The sequence below is a fragment of the Corythoichthys intestinalis genome, chromosome 18 (assembly GCF_030265065.1).
Source record: "Corythoichthys intestinalis isolate RoL2023-P3 chromosome 18, ASM3026506v1, whole genome shotgun sequence".
Lineage (NCBI taxonomy): Eukaryota > Metazoa > Chordata > Actinopteri > Syngnathiformes > Syngnathidae > Corythoichthys > Corythoichthys intestinalis.
Genome location: NC_080412.1, coordinates 9,263,464 through 9,287,074, shown reverse-complemented (window position 1 = coordinate 9,287,074; position 23,611 = coordinate 9,263,464). Strand labels below are relative to the sequence as shown.

General features: G+C 39.6%; 1 protein-coding gene across 2 annotated transcripts in view; it reads right to left on the bottom strand.

The window, feature by feature from the left end:
• Positions 1 to 23,611, bottom strand: part of mark4a (MAP/microtubule affinity-regulating kinase 4a) — a 101,213-nt gene that overhangs the window by 7,726 nt on the left and 69,876 nt on the right. Inside the window, exons 12-17 of one of the 2 annotated variants that reach the window (XM_057820509.1) lie at positions 22,525 to 22,714; positions 22,132 to 22,343; positions 12,912 to 13,015; positions 10,250 to 10,531; positions 7,493 to 7,575; positions 869 to 913 (exon numbers count right to left, since the gene is read on the bottom strand). In XM_057820509.1, the coding sequence (XP_057676492.1) occupies positions 869 to 913; positions 7,493 to 7,575; positions 10,250 to 10,531; positions 12,912 to 13,015; positions 22,132 to 22,343; positions 22,525 to 22,714 (916 nt within the window). The remainder of the gene's footprint in view (positions 1 to 868; positions 914 to 7,492; positions 7,576 to 10,249; positions 10,532 to 12,911; positions 13,016 to 22,131; positions 22,344 to 22,524; positions 22,715 to 23,611) is intronic. The other variant, XM_057820508.1, reaches the window with a different exon arrangement.

Genomic DNA, 23,611 nt, shown 5'->3' with positions numbered 1-23,611 from the left:
GGTGACAGCCACTCCTTGGGAGAGAAGCAACAGTGCCAAACTCTCTCCATTTGTAGACAACTTCTCTGACTGTCGATTGATAAACATCCAGACTTTTATAGATGGTTTTTTATCCTTTCTCAGCTTTATACAAATCAGCAGTCTTTGATCGCAGGTCTTCAGACAGCTCTTTTAACCAAGCCATGATGCACATCAGACAACGATTCTCATCAAGACAATTCTTACTTGGTGTGTGTTTTATAGTGGGCAGGGCAGCTTTAAACCACTCGTCAGTGATTGGACATGCACCTGACTTAAAATGTTAGGTAAAAATTGGTTTCAATTACTCTTTAAGTCTCCTTAGGGCAGAGGGTTACGTACTTATGAGGATAGCATGCAAACAATGACAGAAGGGTTTTCCCCCTTTTGTGATTGTTTGTATGCTATCCTCATTAAAATATGAAAATCTATAAATGTTTGGGTGGTTTTAGATAAAGAAGACCCTATTTTCATCTATGTGATTTTGATAAAAATCATATCACATTTGATGGTGAATTTATGCAGAAATGTGAGAAATTCCAAAAGGTTCAGTTACTTTTTCATACCACTGTATATCTAACCCAAGCAGTAAAACAATGATTTAAAAAATGATTTTATTTTAATTCTTTGATTTTGCATGCCTCGAGTCTGGTAGGCCTCAGCTGTGCTTCCTACTGTATTGTACTTTTCTGCAGTTAACGCTCCACTTTCCTACGCGTAGTATGTACTTGTGTCAAAGCCAACTACAAAATACACAGCTTGTATTACGAAATACATTCACAATGTATGTTTTGCTCATCCGTGGTGAAGGACAGTGGAAATAAATCTCAGATGCGACAAACACACTGACCTTGTGACCGCAAATCTCCTGATTCCCTCAGATTCATTTGTGACCCTGGAAGATAGAAAAACAACATAAAAAGGAATCCAAAAAAATCTACAGCAAAAGCAGACAAAGACGCTGAGATGAAATGATGTTCAAAACAAGCAAGCGTCGACAACAAGCATTGCCCGGTAACTTTACAGCCGAGCACACTTCAACTTAACGCATGCATTGATTCTTCTCTTTAGTACAACAATGCACGTGTAAAACACAGAATAAACATTTAATGAGTTCCAACCCATTAACACTAATTTGATAATGAAAACTCCCTGGCAACATTGAGCACATTAACGTATGCAGGCCGTTCACAGTGCAGCTGCTGCAATGCAACACTATCCTCATGATCAATGAACTAGCTTAATCAGGCATGCGAATTGCATGAAAGTGACATATTTACTACATCAAAGGACTACATATAAGTCATTCCAGAAGGGGAGGACATTTTAGCTTCAAAGTTCTTGAAAAATAAGCTTTTACTTTTCTGATTTTCTGATATATTTAATTAACACTTGCATTACCAAGGATGGATCTGTGGGTACATACAGGTAGTCCCAGGTGTACGAACGAGTTCCGTTTCTGCGCTGGCAAAGTAACACGGATTTCCGCGTAAACCGGAATTAACCCTTTAAATGCATCTAAACACCCTCTAAATAAAAATACACAAATAAAAATATCCCCCCAAAAATGTATTATACGTCATTGTACTGTCCTTGCCAAGATGTTGGAGCTAAGTCCTGGCTAGACAGCGAACTAAGCACCGAAATGACGTCCCTGTGGTTTGCTCACGTTATTCGGCTACTCATGTCATCCACACTTGCAGAATGAAACTAAACTAAAATAAAATTAAATCAGTCTCATCTTCCATACTAGCATTTCAAATTTGCGTTTACAAGTAGCTGCTGATACAGCAATAACAAACGATAAGCATGTATCAGTTAGCGTCCGCAGGTAATCAAAAACAATCACATAAACTCGCCCCAAGTATTCAAACACAATTGAAAACGCACAATAAACAGTACAAAAGTTGTTATATATGTATATAAACTAGTCCTTCTAAAAAAATTAGCATATTGTGATAAAGTTCATTATTTTCTGTAATGTACTGATAAACATTACTTTCATATATTTTAGATTCATTACACACAACTAAAAAAGTTCAAGCCTTTTATTGTCTTAGTAATGATGATTTTGGCAAAAAAAGTCAAGAAAAACCAAAAATCTCTATCTCCAAAAATTAGCATATTTCATCCGACCAATACAAAAAATAATAATTGTTTTTTAATACAAAAAAAGTCAACCTTCAATTAATTATATCAGCTTGCACTCAATACATGGTCGGGAAACCTTTTACAGAAATGACTGCTTCAATGCGGCATGGCATGGAGGCAATCAGCCTGTGGCACTGCTGAGGTGTTATTGAGGCCCAGGATGCTTCGATAGCAGCCTTAAGCTCATCCACATTGTAGGGTCTGGTGTCTCTCCACTGCCTCTTCACAATATCCCACAGATTCTCTATGGGGTTCAGGTCAGGAGAGTTGGCAGGCCATTTGAGCACAGTAATGCCATGGTCAGTAAACCATTTACCAGTGGTTTTGGCACTGAACAGGTGCCAGGTTGTGCTGAAAAATGAAATCACACACGCCTGTGCACGGTGGCTCTGGATGTTTCTATTCCAGACTCAGTCCACTGTTTCTGCAGGTCCCCCAAGGTCTGGAATCAGCCCTTCTCCACAATCTTTCTCAGGGTGCGGTCACCTCTTCTGGTTGTGCAGCAATTCCTGCCACTCTTTTTCCTTCCCACAGACTTCCCACTGAGGTGCCTTGATACAGCACTCTGGGAACAGCCTATTCGCTCAGAAATTTCTTTCTGTGTCTTAGCCTCTTGCTTGAGGGTGTCAATGACGGCCTTCTGGACAGCAGTCAGGTCGGCAGTCTTGCCCATGATTGCGGTTTTGAGTAATGAACCAGGCTGGGAGTTTTTAAAAGCCTCAGGAATCTTTCTCAAGTGTTTTGAGTTAATTTGTTGATACAGGTGATTAGGTTAGTAGCTTCTTTAGAATTCCTTTTCATGATATGCTATTTTTTTGAGTTAGGGATGTTTGGTTTTACTTGACTTTTTTGCCAAAATCATCAATATTAAAACAATAAAAGGCTTGAACTACTTCAGTTGTGTGTAATTAATCTAAAATATATGAAAGTCTAATGTTTATCAGTACATTACAGAAAAGAATGAACTTTATCACAATATGCTAATCTTTTGAGAAGGACCAGTATATATATATATATTTTTTTTTTTAAAAATATAAATTTAAAACAACAAGACTCAGGCGGCGTGCATTCATAATAACATAAGTCGGGTACGTCGTAACCCGGGGACTACTTGTATACAGTACCTATTGAATCCAGAGAAAGCTCATCTGACCTTAATCCTAACCCTAATCAGATATTATCTCTTGTGAGCGTTGATGTATTCATTCGTCATTCACATTCGCATGAGCACCTTATTTGATACCCTATTTGAAATATATTGCTATTTGTAATATTCTATTTTAATTCTGATTCAAATGTAGCTATCCAGGGTCGTCAAGGTCATATGACTCCATTCTGGTCAGTTCTGTTGGCCAAAACCATGAGGGGGTGTGCTTGGGTTGTGCTGAGTTAATAATTTGTCATCAACTATCAAAGGCTTGATTAGCTCACTTTACAGAGCAATGGGAAGTTTGTAATGTAAATACCAAATACTTGGCTTAATCACAGTAACTGGGTTTCAGGTAACCGGGTAGCAAATTTGCACACATGTTAGCTTTTTCTCAGGAGGGGAATCTAACAACAGAAGTGGTAACTGTCACTACCCAGTCGCGTGAAGCGACGCCATTTTCTCTCGAGGGATGACAGGGGATATAGATATGTACATGATAGATTAAACAAAAAACATAGTTTTTTTCTTTTTATGGGTGATAATGGCCTCTGAAGCCCTAAACTACTTGGGACTCGGGGAGAGGAAGACTGTTTATTTAAATTCTTGAAAGACATTAAGTTTAAGATAGATAGATAGATAGATGATAGATATAGATTGTAAGGGTGAAGGCATGGGCGCCTGCATATTCTTGTACACTAGATGGCGGTATGCACCGGAAAGTTGCTTGCAATCCACAATTAATCAAAAGAAGAAGATTTTTTTTTACGTGCCGCAGTGTACCAAAGTGATTTTTATGTTTAAGACGTGATTTATAAGTTCAACCCACATGACAGACCAGTCAAAAAATAATTAATTTATAAGTCAGAATCTTGTTTATAAGCATGGAATCAACAGGGGAAGTGACGTAGCGCAGTCGCGTGAATAGCCGATCGCAATTGGGTAGCAGTACTGCGCATGCGCCTTAAAATTCTTCTTTTTAGTTACTCTTTGATAACATATACTGTATGTAAGAAACAGTGTTATTGTAAAAATGAACAAAGGCTTCAGAGTCCTGTTTCGCATATGTGAGTATAGAATTGTTTGAGTTTATGTTTTACACATGTACATTAAAGTGGTTTCAACATTTGAAGGCATTGTGTTTACTTCTATCCACGGCATAACCATTTGATGGTTTAAAAAAAAAAAAAAAAAAAAAAAAAAAAGATCACCGACTGGCTCTGGTGGACGAGGCCACGCCTATGGGAGCCTGCCTCCGAATACACGCACTCCTCACTTTGCACTGTAAATATCTTTCACCCTGGCACCTACATACTCATTCATTTCTCCGGGGAGAGTTGGGACAGGGCCATACAGTCCCGGCCCGGCTCCCTCCTTCCCTCCTGCTTTTATTGCATCAAACACTAAGGTTGTGGGATGGATGGGACCGTTGGGGGGGAGGGGGGGGGGGGTTGACGATGGCTTCTTTGCTGGGATGCAGGAGGAGTGATGCGCTGCGCAAGGAGGGATGCGCTGTGCAACAGGTCTCCCACATGGTGTCAACCGGAAGTACATCTAGCTAACGATAGCACTAATATATTAATAGTTAGTGTAGGCGTTCAATGTATTTCTTGTTGTTGTTTGTGTTTCTTTTCTTTCTTTTCTTGTGTTTCTTTTCTTTTGTCCCTCCTTAACCCCTTTCTGTTCACTGTTCTGTCATAAAACATAAAACTGTTCAGACCAACCGGACACTTAGACTTCCATTCTCCGCGTCAAAAAGCTGAACAGGACAGGTTAAAAAAAAAAAAAAAAGTAAAGAATCTTTTATTATTATTTTTTTAATCCTTTAGTCTAACACATACATATCTATATATGCTGTCATTGCTTAAGAGAAGAGAAAGTGGCGTCGGTTTGCGCATGCGCAGTAGCAATCTGTCGCGATCCAGTAGCCTGTCATGATCGGGGAATGACAATAACAGCTGTAACAGCTAGCTAAACAAGCTAGCTGTAACAGCTAGCTAAACAAGCTAGCTGTTACAGCTGACTAAGAGTATAAGCTTACTTCTGTAAATATGTAGTAATAATAAGTAAGTTAAGATTTTTTTTAAATTCTGACAATATACATAAAATGAGTCTGCTATTTTTATTACTATATAAAAAAAATAGAACCAAGGATATAAATTTGCTCAAACGCAAACTAATTATGTAAAGAGTAGCTCATTATGCGATTCACAGCCTTCTTCTACTATGATTAAAAAAAAAAAAAAAAAAAAAAGTTATGGCGACATTGGTGTGTATGTTTTGGGACACATGTTCCATTAATAATAATTCATATTTGCAAGATTTTGCTTGTAAAAATAAATCTTCCCACAGCTACATAAGAAAGCAATGAATAAAAGTATCAATACCCTCTGCCCAAAAAATGCAACTTATACTTCATTTTAACCGTTTTATTTGAGATTCAAATTGGTCAGTACAGGGGTGGGACAAGAGAAAAATGACATTTAAGGGTGTATATCAGACTTATTTTGCATTAAAAATATGTTTTTTTTTTTAAAGGGAACATTGGACTTAAAGACTTATAGGCTCTAATAATCTACAATTGTCCTCTTTTACATAAATATGTTATGAGAAACACATAAAACATTGCCATTGATTAAAAAATCTATAATATTTAGTACATGTTTTGACCTACGGAGGGCGCCATGTTTTATGCGCACAATGGATGCTCAGGGTGGTCACGTAGTTTGTCACTCTCACTAGTCAAACATTGCATTGTATTCTGCAATTCCTTCTACGTGGTGAGACGTCCAACACATGCGTACAACATTTAAAAGCGGTGAGTACTTACTCTTTGTGTTTTTATTTAGTCTTTTATTACCTTTTAATTGCCTCCAAATACTTTTTGCATGTGTTTCACTCTCATACTTTTAAGCATTGTGTTTTCTTGCGGTAGCTTTAATGCAGTGTGTTGATCTGTTGTCCCGTAACGTAAAGTATTAAAACCACACTTTTTTGATGTAAATATTTTCTTACGGCATCTTTAGTTTGTTCTGTCTCTATTCATCTAAACAAAGCAAGCTGAAAGTGCACAGTGGTACTTTGGGTGTCAAATTCACCACTTGTAGGGCGTTTTACCGGTGTAGCACCGGTTTTGTCATACTCTTGTCTCGTCGCATCCCGTCTTTCCTGTTCATTTTGCTTCTGCTGCTTGTTTTGTGAAATATCGACAGTGCTGTCATGGTCATTAATGTTCCTTTTAACGTTCCATTTGTTGAAATTAAAAGGGTTGAACAGATGACATGTTTATTTCGCTAGAGTCATACTCTGGAAGACCTTCAGCATAACCCAGTGATGTCACCACCCTGCGACGTCACCAACAATGGCGACTTATTAGTTTAACTAATTTTACAAATTGTATAAAAATGAAAACATCAAGACGGGTTTTAATATCAAATTATTTTCACTCATAATGACGTTTATCTTTTAAGAACTACAAGTCTTTCTATCTGTGGATCCCTTTAAGATTTAAGTAAGTTACTCACAAACTTCATGTTTCAGTATTTTTTACGTAGATCGTTTAAAATCTGAATTGTGGGATGTAAAATATCCTCCAATTCTGGAATGGCCCATCGCTCTCTTTTTTAGGTCCTGATTTTTGTCCGCACATAGGTTTGAGGTATTTCTAATAGAGTTCGGGGCCTTTATAACGCAATGAAACGTCACTGGATTTGTGTACGGTTCCAGCTCTATGGTAAGATGGTGTTCAAGTCTTCTGCAATACACCATAGTGTCATATTTTAAAATATGTGTTTTACTGTGGTGTGCATTTTTCACATGATGAAATGGCGTGTTCAATGTAACCAGAGAATATAGGAAAACTTGAACTAAATGGATGGAGAGTTACCACTCAACATTCTCTCTACTGCTGATTACAATGACCCTCGATACAACAAGAACTAAAATTAAATGAAAACTTTCATGCTAAACCGCTTAATCATGCTCAAAACGTATTGTGTGAGAAACAATTTGATGAAACTAATTAAAGAAAATCATGCAGAGGAGCAATAATTAATAGACTGAGCCATACAGAAAAATCAGTGAGGCATTCACAGAATGATGCAAGTCCCATGTGACCAGGCAGACAATGGAGCAGCCCAGGCACACAAGAAATAAGCAAGACACACGGGAACTTACTAACGGTTTTTGATCCTTGTGGAAGAGTGCAACCCGACACTGATTTGTTTGAGCCCTGGCGCTTGGATGGGTCAAGGTTAACCCTGATGCCGTGACAGTCAGACAGCAGAATAAGAAACAATGTAGAAGAGGGAGTAAAGGGTATGAGTGGTGAAGGGGTGGAGTTGAAGAGATACAAGAAAGATAATTGAATCGCAGAAGACCAAGTGATAAAGGAGAGTGCAGCGCGGAAATTGAGTGGCAAGGATAAAGCTGTGGTTTGATTAGATTAGTCATGTGTGATTATGACAACTAAGATGAAGAAGGGAAGCGGGGATAATCCTGGGCCACAGACAGACTTGCAGGGACGCAAATATGAGTCAACATTCTAATAAACATGGATCCCAGCAAGGTTGAACTCAAGTTGAATGAAAGAAACTTACCCACTGTTTTACAGTATTATGACAGATTTTAACCTGAGATCTTCATAGCAGCTTTCACTTACAGTATGAAGAACCAAATGGGACATAATGAAGTATATAAATACAGTGGTACCTCTATAGATGAAATTAATTGGTTCTGGAAATAGTTTTGTAACTTGAAAATTCCATAAGTAGAGACGCGTTTTCCATGACAATGCCCTAATCCATTTCAAGCCCCCCTCAAATTCAGACATAAATCTTTCATAATGCATCAAAACATGTAGAAAATGTATGTTAAAATTAGATTATTGCACAATAAACATAACTCAGAGTGTGACTTATACTCAGGTGCAATCTGAAGTCCCTCCAAAAATGCACACAGTGGTACCTCAAGATACGAAAGGTTCAGTACACAAAAAAATTCTTTTCACGCAGTTTTTTTAAGCATCTTCGCTTCATATTATGAAGAATTATTCATTATACGAAAAATAATATGCACTGTATTAGATAATTCCCGCTTGCAGCAATGCAATAATGAAACTATGTTTGACTATATATACTGGATACAGACCTTAATGTGCAACACAATGCCCATGAATATGATTTACAAGGCACAAACAGCCAGTGTTGTTAATAACGGCGTTAGAGTAAAACGGCGTTTCTAACGGTGGTATTTTTTTTCAGGAGTGAGTAATCTAATTATATCTTTTACCAGCTTTGCAACGCCGTTACCGTTACTGAGGATTTGAAGGTACGCGTTACTACAATTTGGGTGAATGAAGAGCAAGTTGTCTGATTTTTTTGCACATCTGCCTGCCTGCCAGTGCCTGCCCTGGAGAATGCAGAGCGGGAGGGGGAAGGAGGGAAGGGGCTGGTAACGTCGTGCAAACGCGATGATGATGGGAAGTGGCTCAGAGCGTTAGCATAGGTTCGCGTTCTCGTTAGCATTGGCGTTGATGAGCATTATCTTTAACTCTCGGGCAACTTTTTTTTTTTTTTTTACATACTGTTCGTGGCGTCCAGGTAGGTACAATTACAGTGATCCCTCATTCTTCGCAGTTGATGGAGATCAGAACCCGCCACGATAAGTGAAAAACTGTGAAGTAGTGTACCAGAGCGATCAGCTCGGGACAGCTTATCTGTTTTTTTTTTTTTTTTTTTTAATTAAAAAAAAAAAAATCCGCGATGGACTGAGGGCACAAAGTTTGGTGTGGCAAGTAGTGAGGGATCACCGTAATGAAAATAATGTACTGTTTTCCTGCTGAGTGTGGATTATCATCACCAAGTTGGCGTTGTCCTTGTCGACGTTACAATATAATTTTTTTTTTTTTTTTATTACCAAAAAGAATCACTTACCCTAAGCTTTTCTTGAATAACGTATCCATGAACCTTGTGTTATATCTATATACAGCATATTAGAAGTGTGACAATGCACACAAGTAACGGTTCAGTACGTACCTCGGTACAGAGATTTCGGTTCGGTGCGGGTTCAGTGCAAGAGGATAAACAAAAAGGCTTTTTTCTCACAGCATTTGAAATTCAAAGTTTGTGTGCCGTTACACTCTAATATTAGTAGAAAAAAAAAAAAAAACATGTAAAAAGTGTGACCTACGTTTATTTGAATGAAAAAATCAATTCAATCAGTTAACATATGTGAAAGATGTTATCGAAAGTATATTGTAATAACATGTAGAACCTGAAAAGTAACATCAGTTACTTTGCTGAGTGACTAATTACTCTTACAATGAAGTAAATGAGTTACTAACTCAATTAATTTTTGGAAGACTTAATTTGTAACTGTAACTAATTACTTTTTAAAAGTAAGATTAACAATGCTGCAAACAGCGAGATGGAATACCAAGCAATGTCTGCTAAAGTTAGCTCGTCTTTTAGCACTCCGCTTTGCTATGAGCTCTAGTAGTCTTGTGATAACATCTGTAGCATGAGCTAAAACCAATCAAACTAGTTAAACTTAGGTACCACTAGGTGGTGACAACACCTTACAAGATTGGCGATCAGACGACATGAAAGCAAATTTAATGTGGTGTTTTAATAGGGCTTGGAACAAATTAGGCGATTTAAGTGTAAGACGTGATTCATTATACCGGTACATAAAAAAAAAAAAAATAAATAAATAAATAAAAAAAATCATGATTCGAAAGCCAATCCCGAACGAATTATTTGGTATCTTGAGGTATCACTGTATATTGAATTATACATTAACTCATTTCTGAAACAATATTAAGGGGTAGATATTTCAAAATGGCAAGTGTAAAACCATTTGAAAATAATAAATACAGACAGTTTAATAGTAAAATACCTTATTTCAGGAATTTATCAAAACCACGCAAGCTACCTGCGAGTGAGTTTGGAGGTCAGCTTTGTGAAGAGGTTGGAGGTTGCCCTGGTGCGAGCGTGGGGCAGCGGGCTGGCGTCATGGTGGGACAGGGTAGGTGAAGTGGGCGGGGCTGAGTATATCGGCGGGCCACGGTCCCTCAGCTGTCCACCGTGGAAGGTGCTGCGGATGGTGGAGCCTCGGGTCAAGCGGCATCGGTCCGAAGAAGAGGAAGATGCAGCTCCGGCCCCAGAAATGCTGAGTGTGGATGGAGACGCTGCAGGCATCCGGTGGCCCAGGGAGCTAAAATCATTGAAAAGAACAAAAAATGAATTGAAAAAATTAATTATTTTCTAGTTTGATCATGACCCTGTTTGACAACTAGAGTAAAATAGAAAATGTAACTTCTGGAGAAACTGCAATGGTAGCTTTGCTGTGATGTCCGGTGCTAGCCAAAAGTATTGGCACCCCTTCAATTCTGTCAGATAATGCTCAATTTAGAAATATCTTCATTTATTTTGCCCGCAATGTAAAAACACAAAAGAGAATTTAAAAAATTAAATCATTATCATTTTAGACAAAACTCCAAAAATGGTCCGCAAAAATTGGCACCCTCAGCCTAATACTTGGTAGGACAACCTTTAGACAAAATAACTGTGAACAACCGCTTCCGGTATTCATCAATGAGTTTCTTACAATGCTCTGCTTGAATTTTAGACCATTCTTCTTTGGCCAACTGCTCCAGGTCTCTGAGATTTGAAGGGTGCCTTCTCTAAACTGCCATTTTCAGATCTCTCCACAGGTGTTCTATAGGATTCAGGTCTGGAGTCATTGCTGGCCACTTTAGAATTTTCCAGTGCTTTATCTCAAACCATTTTCCAGTGCTTTTTGAAGTGTGTTTTGGGTAATTGTCCTGCTGGAAGACCCATTACCTCTAAGGGAGACCCAGCTTTCTCACACTGGGCCCTACATTATACTGCAAAATTTGTTGGTAGTCTTCAGACTTCATAATGCCATGCACCCGGTCAAGCAGTCCAGTGCCAGAGAAAGCAAAGCAACCCCAAAACATCAAGGAACCTCCGCCATGTTTGACTGTGGGGACTGTGTTCTTTTATTTGAAGGCTTCATTTTTTTCCTGTGAACTCTATGTTGATGCCTTTTCCCAAAAAGCTCTACTTTTGTCTAATCTGACTAGTGAACATCCTTCCAAAACGTTTTTGGCTTTCTCAGATGAGTTTTGGCAAACTCCAGCCTGGCTTTTTTTATGTCTCTGGGTCAGAAGTGGGGTCTTCCTGGGTATCCTACCATAGAGTCTCATGACGCCGACGAATAGTACGGGTTGACACTGTTGTACCCTTAGACTGCAGGACAGCTTGAACTTGTTTGGATGTTAGTCTAGATTCTTTATCCACCATCAGCACAATCTTTTGTTGAAATCTCTCGTCCATTTTGTTGCAGCCTTGAGATTGCCCATGCTTCCTCACAATTTTGCTTCTCAAGTCCTTAGACAGTTGTTTGGTCTTCTTTCTTTTCTCCATGCTCAATGTGGTACACACAAGGACACAGGACACAGGCTGAGTCAATTTTAATCCATTTTAACTGGCTGAAAGTGTGATTTAGTTATTGCCACCACCTGTTATGTGCCACAGGTATGTAACAGGGTCTGTTAATTACAGAAATTAGAGAAGCATCACAAGGTTTTTTTAAAGGGTGCCAATACTTTTGTCCGGCCCATTTTTAGAGTTTTGTGTAAAATGATAATGATTTAATTTTTTTTCCTTTTGCATTATTTCATTGCAAGCAAAATAAATGAAGATATTACTACCAAAGCATTTGTAATTGCAATCATTTTCTGGGAAAAAATTGAGCATTATCTGACAGAATTGCATGGGTGCCAATACTTTTGGCCAGCACTGTATATCAGGTCAAGTACTATTGATTTTGGGGCATTTTGGGTTGAGTTTCTGTTTGTATTGGGTCACTTCCTCTTGATGGGGGTGGGGGGGGGGGGGTGGGGGGGGGTTCTTGGACACTTCTTGTTGATTTTGGGTTATTTCAGGGTAAATTCCTGTTGCTTCTGAGGGATTCCAGGGTCACTTCCTGTTGATTTTGGGGCATTTAGGGGCCCCTTTTGATTTGGGGGCATTTCAGAGTCACTTCCTGTTCATATTGGATCACCCTCTGTTGATTTTGGGGCATTCAGGGGTAATCTCCCTATTATATTGAGTCACTTGTTTGGGAAATTGGAGTGAATGGAGGTTTTTGTGCTATTGAAATGAATGGTGAATCGGGGCATTGTAAATCAAGGGGAAATTTTGGCCATTAGAAATGAATGGGTATGTTTTTGGCAAAATTGTACGTTTTTAGCTGAATTGAAACTGAACAGAACTTTCGTGTCCCTTTGTTTTTTAAGTATAAATGATATGATTTGGACAAAAAGAGAGCACGCGGCCCAAGAGAATGCGTTGGTGAGTTGGTTTTCGATTATAGTGACGAAAAGTGTGGATAATTTTTTCATGCATTTTATCTTGTTTACTGTGGCATGGCATTGGCAAGAGCACAGTTATTGTATCTTGAAATTTTTTTACTGTGGCATGGCAATTGCAAGAGCACAGTTATTGTATCTTGAAAAAATATCTGCATAAAATAACCAGTATAAACAAGACACAACACATAGTAGTACCTGTTATCTTTGCCATTCTGCAGGAGAGAGTGCCTGTCAGCTCCTGAGCGATCCGTGCACACGTATGTGTTTCGGCGTGTCATAGCACTTCCAGGGATGTTATTCTTCATGAGGCAAGTAAGTGGAAAAGCAAAAAAAAGTCACATGAAAATTAAATATGATGAAATGACCATTACATTTATTTTTTAAGGGCTTGAACCAAGACCAGCGTTTAATACTTGAAGGGACAAAAAACATTTTGTGTACATGACCTTCAATGTAAAGGATCAAAGTATTTTAATTTGCCTTTATGACTGCTGAAAATTAAAAAAACGTGTTGCAAATAATGAAAATAATATCAGTCTTAACACATCTTAGCCTATCATTTATTATGAGAGTTGGGTTCCAAATTTTGGAATCAATTTCCTGTTTTATTTTGAAGGCTTCACCCTCCTCGTGTCTGCGTACTTGCCCTTCCACTGGTCACCTAATCACCTATTGTTTCCATCTGTTCCCCATTACCTCCTGTGTATATATTGCCTTCGTTTCCCTTGTCCAGTGCAGACGTGTCTTTCTACTCAAGTAAGTCACAGCAGCCTTATGGCATAGCTTTCATAGTAATCCTGTATATTTATCCTCCATTTGTAGTGCTTTGTGTTTGTAAATTTTGATCATAGTAATCCTGACTTTGTCCTCTTTTTGGAGCATTTTATGTTGTTACCTTTCCTCCCTTTTGGAGTGCTTTGTGTTTGAACTTTTTTTGTTTCTAGTCATCCTGACTCATTCCTCCGTTGGAGCGCTTTCTGTTTGTACTTTTCTCATCCCCGCATGTCAGCAGAAGAACCTCTGTTTTCAAAATAAGTTTTTTGCCCAAAACTTCGCAACTGAGTCCACCTCGTCGTCTCGGTCTGGCAGAATATCAACAAACATTTCAGTGCCTCAGTCTTAAAAAAAATTTAAAAAATAAAATAAAATAAAATTACCACATATACTGTATTGTGCTGTAATGGTTTGCTTGTACTAATGTAGTACTTGGTCACCCCCCTTGTGGCTCTTTGCTGTAGCTACTTTGTTAAACTCCAGCTTGTTCTATAGACTAATCCGAGCAAAACGAACGGAAGTACCCTTGTCGCGCACAGCACACTGAGTCAGCAGATGATAGGGTTGCCAACCGTCCATTGAAAAACAGGAACGTCTCGTAATCACAAACAAAAGTACGGCCCCGGGTTGGCGCCTGTGCGGTGTCTCCGCCCGCCTGCGTGGCTGTCGCGTGTTTGATAGGGCTCGCGTGCGGCTGGATGTGATTCGGCGCACTTGGGTGGGGGGGGTCCCGGTGCCGGGACTGGCGGTGGGGCAGCGTAAGGTCGGTTACCAACGGGCTTACACTCACAAGGGATTTACACGATTACTGGGTTCTAGATCACAGAGATGATTTGTGTATACTCTACCCCTCCCAATCACTTAGCTTATAGACTTTCCAATACCCCTCCCCTTCTTTCCTTGGTCAACAGGCCCCCACAGTATGTCAACCAGAAAAACGTCTAGCTAACGATAGCACCAACATATTAATAGTTAGTGTAGGCGTTCAATGTATTTCTTGTTGTTGTTTGTTTTTCTTTCTTCTGTTTCTTTTCTTCTGTTCCCCCTTATCTCTTCCTATTCACTGCTTTGTCATAATAAACAAGATATGTCGAATGATCACAATGGGAGTGAGTCATACTCTCAATGTGAAACATTAAAACTGTTCAGACCAACCAGACACTTTTAGACTTCCATTCTCCATGTCAAACAGCTGAACAGGACAGGTTTAGAAAAAAAAAAAAAGTACGCATCCTGCATTCACTTTACAATGGACACACTCTGCTCTGTATTGTCATGAGAATTGAAAAAAGTGTTTTATTTATAGAACGAATGAATTTTGGTTTGGTGCTTTTCAAGAATATGTAGGGGAACTCTTCCCCCCACCTCTCCTGTTTTCTGACCAATGAGCTGACAGAACAATGAAAATCTTGCTCATCTCATTAGTCGAGGGACTGTGGGTTGTCATTATGATACTGGAAGACAACATAGTGTGGGAGAAGTTTGAGTGAAGCCTGAGTAAAAAGCATGTTAAAAATCATTTTAATTGTTCTTCTCTGTGTACTTTGACTATTTGTATTATATTTTTGTGTGCAGTCAATTTTGTTTGCATTTTCACACTATATTTGGAGTGATCATTTGCGAAACTGTTATTGCTGAGGAGACTTTGAACGCACCTCAGTTTATGTTTGCACTTTTTCAAAAGTATTAAAAATACATTGCAAATAATTGTTGTTTTTCATCCGCGACCCTCGTGAGGAATAAGCGGCATGGAAAATGAATGAATGAATGAATGTTGTTTTTCAATGTGCTTATGTCACTCAAATATGCACCAAATTCAGGTTTGAGTAAAATTATTAAATAACAATTACTGTATTCATTAAAAAAATCACTTTTGACGAACAAAAAAACATAATCAGAAGGTGACGGTTATCAAGCCGGCCGGCCCTACCAATGATGTGGCCTTCTTTTTATTTTCAGGGAGTTGGCAACCGTAGCAGCAGCTAACTTTACTACTCACATTGACTGTCCAGCACTAATCGCGGTATTAGAGAGCGACGTCCACAAATGTCGACTCGGATTAGTCCAGTGCTTCTCAATTATTTTCTGTTATGCCCCCTTCCAAGAAGACGTCAATGTTTTACTACCCCCCCCTTCAATTCTCTACCACCAATGTAAATAGTATCATTTGTTGATAAAATTATTATGAGTACACCTCTGCCTAACATTGTGTCCTTTTTAAAATGAAAGAAAAACGTAATATAGATCAACTTACAAACAATAAAGTTAATAATACTTTTCTGTTGCAAACAAAAAAGACTTCAAGTGCATCAATTTGCCCGAATCAAACACAAAAAAAAAGTCACATCCCAACTGTAAAATTACACTCAAGGGACATTTTTTTACCATGTGATCCTGGTAAATGGAGAGTACCTATATAGCAGTGCCTTGCCCAGGGGCACTTCGACTGGGCAGTCATAGTCGGAATTTGAACCGCTGACCCTTCAGTTTTAGGACAATCAAGCTACCAACTGCGCCATGGCTGTGCCGAAAACTGGAATTTAATTAAATCAATAAATAATAATAAATTCAAATTGATTAGGAATATTAATGAACTCTTTCACTCCCAGCCATTTTCACCAGAGCAAGGCCCTTCGCTCCCGGCCGTTTTTTCTGGATTTTGACTGATTTTGCAAGGCCCACAGAAAATTATGTTCTATTGCTATATAAACTTGGAACCCACCAAAAGAAAGATTAGACTCTCTTCTTTCAGCAGAAAAAAAAGTAAGTTCGTATCTTTTTCCATTCTTTAGAAATCAGCATTAGAAAATAGCTTAGTTTGAGCAATTTTCCAATTTCTGATGAAAAAACGGAGAAAATGAGCTTTTTGTAAACGCATACATTTCAAACATAACTTTGACTTTAACAAAGCTATTTTTTGCATTAGTTACATTCCAAACATCTGAATAATGTTTTCCTTTTACAAAATACCATGAACAACCAGACAAATAGAGCTTTAGATAGCAAAGTAACAATTTATTCACACACGACTACTGAGAGATGACGGTTTGTCGCCGAGATGACGCCGTTGTCGCCATGTCAGCTGTGTAAACTTTTCTCTCATCGTTGTCTGTCTCACAAAGATTGATTATTTTTGCATTTCTGCGGGGTCTGCTTGGCGAGCCGCTCCACGGGCGGTTTCATTCGTTTTGCACGGTCGTCCAGCGCCTGGCGTCCCAGGCGTCCTCTCGTTGTTTTGTCCGGTCGGAGTGCCGCCTGGCTTCATGCCGCCAGCACTCTGACAAAGCTGCCCGGCCGTTCACTGCTGTTGAATCGGTTGCCTGGTCTTCCAAAATGCGCTACTGCCCTCCAGTGGCCAGTTTTATTGCTTTAAAAGGGGTTTGGAGCGTTGTTCTTTGTTTCTCAGATACAACGGAAGCTATATATGCTTCTTATTAAAAAAAGAAACGCAAAAGACGTATAAATACGTTTGTGGGCCAGTGGAGCACTTAAAAATAGAACGTTTTTATACGTTTCTGGGAGCAAATGAGTTAACTCATGAGGACAATATGCCAAACAATTTGACCGAAAAAACAAAACAAAAATTAAGACAACAAAAACGACAGTGTCATTGGACAGACGGACAGTCTTATTTTTTGCTGCAGGCAGTAGCAGCTCCTTAACTATGTTGTGGGGTTCTTTTGCACTGATCAACTTGGTATGCCACCTTATATGATGCTATCAGTGGTCGTTGGTTTACTGATGGTACACTGACAAAGAAGGATGATTGTTGGCAATATTCGGCACATTTACGCTGAAAAAAATCAAGCGGTTTATCAATGTGTTTGGGGTCTAATGTCTTTAAGTGACGTCTTAATTGATTTGGCTTCCTGCTGTCCTCTGCAAACATTTTTAGACACAGTAAACAGACTGGTCTCTGCTCGTCTGCCACTGTCTTAAAACACAAAAGCCAAACGCTACATACGCTTTGTCATATTTCCTCATCTCAGCTCTTCATATCTCCAGTGCGCTTTGCTGTGTGCTAGTTTGGTTCAAAAATACTGCGCACACTCTGAAAATGAAAGCGCCACTGCCACCCACTGAGAGGAAGTACGATAAAAAAGTACGTTCCCCTAGGTCACATGTGCCACCCCCAGCATCGCTCTGCATACTATTTGAGAAGTACTGGATTAGTCAATAGACGTAATCGCATGGCGTCTTGAGTTCACAGTGTACGAAGCAAATTCGACAGCTATTGTATAACTGCAGTTCCTACCATTGTTTCCCGCTGTTTGCGCATTGGCGATATATTCTTCCTTTGTTTAATGTAATGAGTATGTAATGTTACAGTCAAACTTAACATTTTTACATTGTTTGCAAGTTGCGCTCTGCTCTTCAAAATAACACTTTGTGGACATATTTTTGTGACATACATTATTTCACAGCATAGCCACAATATATTTGTCTCATTTCAGTTTCACAAATTAAGTGCTCTTAAGGTTTCTATTTTTTTTTTTTTTTTTTGCTTGAGTAGTAGACATAATTTGGACTGTTCTACAAGGTTGCCGCAGCCTTAGTTTATTGGGCGCACAGAGCTGTTGCATCTCGGACGAAGACTGGAAACTGGTCTTGTGATTGGCTGACGATGAACACAGAAGCAAAACAGGAACACATTTGCGACGCATAAATCGTCTTTTAAAGGGGATGTTGCGGCAAAGGGGGTGTGAGACATCAATAGAACCATTATGCGCCAAGATAACAAATATTGATAAAGTTAACAAAAAAATCAATCACATTAATGAGCAATTATCGAAAATAGATCGAAAATGACGAACATTACCGAAAGTGTTCCGGAAACAGCCGAATGGGGCGGCGACGTCACGACAAGTGATTGAAAGTCCAGTCGAGCTAGGTGCCATTGTTTTTTAACGACGAGAGAGTAGCGTTGGGGTTTGTTTGACCAAAACATCACAACAATGGTTCAAAACTGCTGTGCTATGTGGTGTACAAATAGTTATTTATCGGAATATAGTATGCATGAGTTCCTGAACGCGAAAAAAAAAAGCTGGACTACACAGAAAATGGGTAAAGTTCGTCCGTGCAAAGAGGGCTAATTTTCTAGACACAGCCTCCGGCACGCTTTTCTGTGGTGCGCATTTTCCAACTGAAAGCTTCTCGAACTATGGACAAGAGAAATCGGGTTTTGCTAAAAGATTGCTGCTCAAAGGAGATGCGGTGCCGACATACAGGCACAGCCACCTAAATGTCCCGAGATATCAAGAGAGAGACGATGACTGCTAAAGGAGGCTAAAGCTAAGCACAGGAGGGAGCAGGCAAGCTCGAAATGGCCAGAGTGAGTACTCTTTTATAATAATAATAAAAAAAAAAAATGTCACGCATTGGATACAGGACTCGACACATGTATAAATTATCGTTCGTAAAATATATAGAACAAATCCTCTGATCCCGTTCATATTTGTGTCTGTTGACAGAGCGAAAAGCTATGATAGCGCAATAAATGATAATTATTCTATGCATTCCTTTATTTTGCAGTCACGGTGTATCAGCTTCACAAAAAGAAATGCAAAACAAATCATTGGTGTTTCCCACACGATCTGCTGCCGATGTTTCATCAGTGTCATTGCTCCCCTCAATGACCGTTTAATTACGCTGCATTGGCGTTCGTTTGGGCTCAAATTGGGAACCTAAAACACCGATTAAAGCTTTGTAACTCTCCTCGTCACCATTAGATGAACATTCGTTACGTCCTTCTACGTCGTATTCATTGCTGAAACTAGAAACGAAATTGTCTGCCATCATCGCCGCCATTCAGTATTAAAGCACTGAGCCTTTTTCTTGTTGAAGAAACAGCCCTCACTGTCAATTCTGAATTCTCTTTTATTGACAACGAGCGGTGTTTCTTCATGAGGGAACCTGGAATATGTGCAGGACGAACACAATGCATCAGCATAAACAGCTCAAAACACCCCTAATTCTCCCCACACTAGAAGGAATTCTATTGATGCAGACAGGCCCTGCCCCCCTAGTGGCCGGTGGCACTCTCTTCACTTGTCGTGACGTCACGCACACAATCTGCCAGATCTCGGGCGCCGGTCGTTTTAGCTTGACAATCGAGCCAAATTTCTCTCATTTTCTTGTGTGTAATTACACGAAGTGGCATGATATGAATACAAAAGGCATGCGTTTATGGATAAATGATGGAATATCAAAATTTTCCCAGGGCGCTACATCCCCTTTAAAATGGGAAAATCTCCGCTTAACCATTGAGATCCATTTTAGAAGTACTGTATTTCCCCAAAAACTTTAATGTCTACTGAAATATTATGGCAATTTCATGAATAATTTAAGTAAAAAACCTTTCGATAAAACTTCAGGTAAATTTTAAACTCAACATTTTAAGTAAAGTGGAACTCATTCATTCAGTTATTTTCCGAGACGGTTCAAGGAAATACATAAAAAGCACGATTCAAATATGTTTTGCCACAAAAGCAGCGAAAAGTGAAGACTATTAAGTAAACACCCTAGATGACTGTCCAGAGCAACAATATTAATTTGATAAAAGTAATTGGTATTAGGGAATACTCAGAATAACAAGTTATTTAAAAGAACTTGATTACAAGAATTTGATTACAGGTAGTCCTTAGCCAAAGGGGGTAATACTAGCTACTAAGTGGTAGGGTGTCCTAACTTTTTCCTCGGTTAGAATATGCATTTTGTTGATCTATTTGGTTAAATGAATAAAACAATGTTAAATTTTGTTGTTTACCTGCAATTAAATCACTTTCTTTTCCAGAGATAAAGAAAAACAAGATCAAACATTAATATGTGAACCTTTCTTAATAAAGAACTGAATATTTAATGGGGTGTCCGAATTTTTTCACATGACTGTATTTTTTAATTTACTGGGTTTCATAACTATTTGTGCCCCTGAGAAAATCAGAACTAATATTTAGTGCAGAAGCCTTTGTTTGCAATTTCAGAGGTCAGACGCTTTCTGTAGTTCTTCACCAGGTTTTCACATATGGAAAAAGGGATTTTGGCACATTCCTCCACACAAATCTTCTCCAGATCTGTCAGGTTTCGGGTCTGTCATTTCAGCTCTATCCAAAGATTTTCTATTGGATTGAGGTCTGGAGACTGGCTAGGCCACTCCAGAACCTTGATATGCTTTTTACGCAGCCAGTCCTTGGTCAGCTTGGCTGTGCGCTTCGGATCATTGTCATGTTGTAAGATCCAGCCACGACTCATATTCAAGTCTCTGATTGAGAGAAGGAGGTTGTGGCACAAAATCTGACAATACATTTCACCATTCATCCTCTGTTTTATACAGTACAGTCGTCCTGTCCCATTTGCAGAAAAGCAGTCCCAAAGCAATAGGTTTCCACCCCCATACTTCACAGTGGGGATGGTGTTCTTGAGATTGTACTCATCCTTCTTTTACCTTCACACACGAAGAGTAAATTTTGCACCAAAACGTTCTACTTTGTTCTCCCTTTGGGACCCCTCTAAACATTCAAATGGAACTGGCCAACTTCAGACGGGCCTTCACATGTACTGGCTTCAACAGGGGAACGTTTCAGCAATGCATGGTTTTAAACCATTGTGTTCTAGTGACAGTAGCCTTTGAAACTGTGCATCTAGTTCTCTTCACGTCATTGACCACTCCGGCCGTGTAGTTCTAGGCTGAGCCCTCATTTTTCTCATCATAAGTGATGCCTCACGAAGCGAGATTTGACATGGAGCCCCAGTCAAAGGTAGATTATCAGTCATGTTTAGCCTTTTTAGCCTTTGATTTATTCCCACCAAGCCGCTTTCCAATTGTCCCATAGCCTTTTCCAGCTTTGTGGAGCTCGACAATTTTTTCTCGGGTGTCTTTCGAAAGCTCTCTGGTCTTGCCCATGGTAGCATTTGGATTATGACTGACTGTGGGGTGCACAGGTGACAATATTGAGCTCAAACGGGTGTTTGGTGGAAGGTTAGTCATGAGATAAAGGTAGACTGACAACTCTTTGAGTGTTCATTATCAGGGGTACAAATACTTATGAACCTCAGTAAATTACAAAGCAATTATTAAAAAAAAAAATCATGCAATGTGAGTTCTGGATTTTTTTTAGACTGTGTCTCTATGTGGAAATGCATCTATAATTGAAATTTCAGACCTCTACCTATTTTCAAAGTGGGCAAACTTGCAATACCACAAGGGGTGCAAATACTTCTGCTCCTCGCTGTATATTAGCTGAAACAACCCACGGGCCAATTATGTGGGCCAAACCACAGTGCAGCTGTCCTTTATCCATGTCAGACAAGAGTCTGCTCCTCATAAGGCGACAGTCCAGTTGGACACAACGCTGCCACCAGAGGGCAGTGTATCCTTCATCATTAAACAAAATACAATACTTTTGAACTTTTTGGATAGTTATTTTGGGGTACTTAAAGGGTTAATTACAATTTACGCGGAAATTCGGTTTACAACGCCAGCATAGGAACGGAACTCGTTCGTAACCCGAGGACTACTTGTAATGTCTTACTAAAATTTTACATTGGCATGACCAATAGGAAAGTATATTTTACAATGTATAAGACTTAAAAGACAGTCTATGAATGACAGAGGCCCCAGGCAAAATAAGTAGTAAAAACTTACTGTGGTGGCGGTCATGTCTTTACGGCGGTCTGGTATCTCCGACTTGTTGGGGTTGTTGGCACTGCTAACCATTGGACTGGATGGAGGGAGGCTGTGGCTTCCCATCACACTGCAACTGGCCTTGCGGGAAGGCATTCGTCCCTCTCGTAGCTCCCTCTCGCCCGTGCTCGTGGGGCTCCGTTTGGGGTGCATGACGGGCATGGAAGGCCCGCCTTTGTTGTGGAGGACAGCATTGCATAGATACACAAGAGACTCATATAAGGAGTATTCTGCATCAGCAGCCCCTCAGTTGCTAATGAAGGGATGGTCAATTGCCAACCAGCTTGGCTGACAAGCTGAATTACACATTACTTTTAACACCTTCACAAATCTCAAGTCGGGGTAGATACTCACAGAAGTCGCTGTGTCGTCGCTGCCTGTGATAAGTGGAGGCACTGCGCTGTGTCTTACTGTGTGAAGAGGAGGTGGAAGAAGAAGAGGAGCCAGTAGCTGTTGAAGAGTGTTTGTTAGTTCCATTGGTGATAGGACTCGGTCGCACCCTCGCCAAAGACAGGGTACTGGCTGAGCGGGCCTCGCTGCCCTCCTACAATGATGAATGACACCTTATTAACATATACTGTTGAGCCATTATCATGATTTGTTTCTAAATACATAAAATACGTTTGACACTAAGTACTATAAAACGTGGAAAATTTGAGAATAGTTTAGGGCCGAATTGCTGCTAAATTCTAAAAATAAACTCTTCTTCACCTCCTCAAATGGCAGGATTTTTTGGGTGGGGTTAAATGAGGGATTAATTGACATCAGCAAATTAATGGGTTTCTAACCTGCCCCTCCCATTTTATAGGGACTAAGAACCGTCAGTAGCTATTCAGTGCAATTGCAACTAGTTGCACCAATACAATTTTTTTGCCCCGATTCCAAAACCGATACCTGGCTGTGCAGTATTGGCCGATACTGCAAAACTCCGTTTGAAAAAAAAAGAGTGGATATTTTACATGCATCAAAAATGCATGTAGGCTCGCAGCTGTGCATTCCTGTCACACTAGCACGCTCAATCGCTCAGATGCTGTCTACAGAGGCAACGCCGGTATGTATAGTCTTTTGTATTGTTGTTGGGGGTTTCCCCTCGCGATTGGACACTTAAAGCCAGTTGTGTAATTGTTTGGATGATGTGCGGAGGCTAGCGAACGTATGCTAAGCATTTGTGAATGTCACAACTGTATTAGCAACTAGCTAATCATCGCGGATTTGCATTGTTGTGAACATGTTTGTGACTGAGGACAAAGTTGATTGTTTCATTTCTATTTTTAGTTTCATTCTTCCAGTGATGACATTAGGATCAATGGCATAGTACAGTAAAAAAAAATCCGATGTCCTGCATCGTCATTTGGGAGTTTTTGCTCACTGTATAGCCAGAACTGAGCCGTAGCGTCTTGGTGAGGACAGTACAGCTGCGTTCAGGTGATGCCAGTAAATG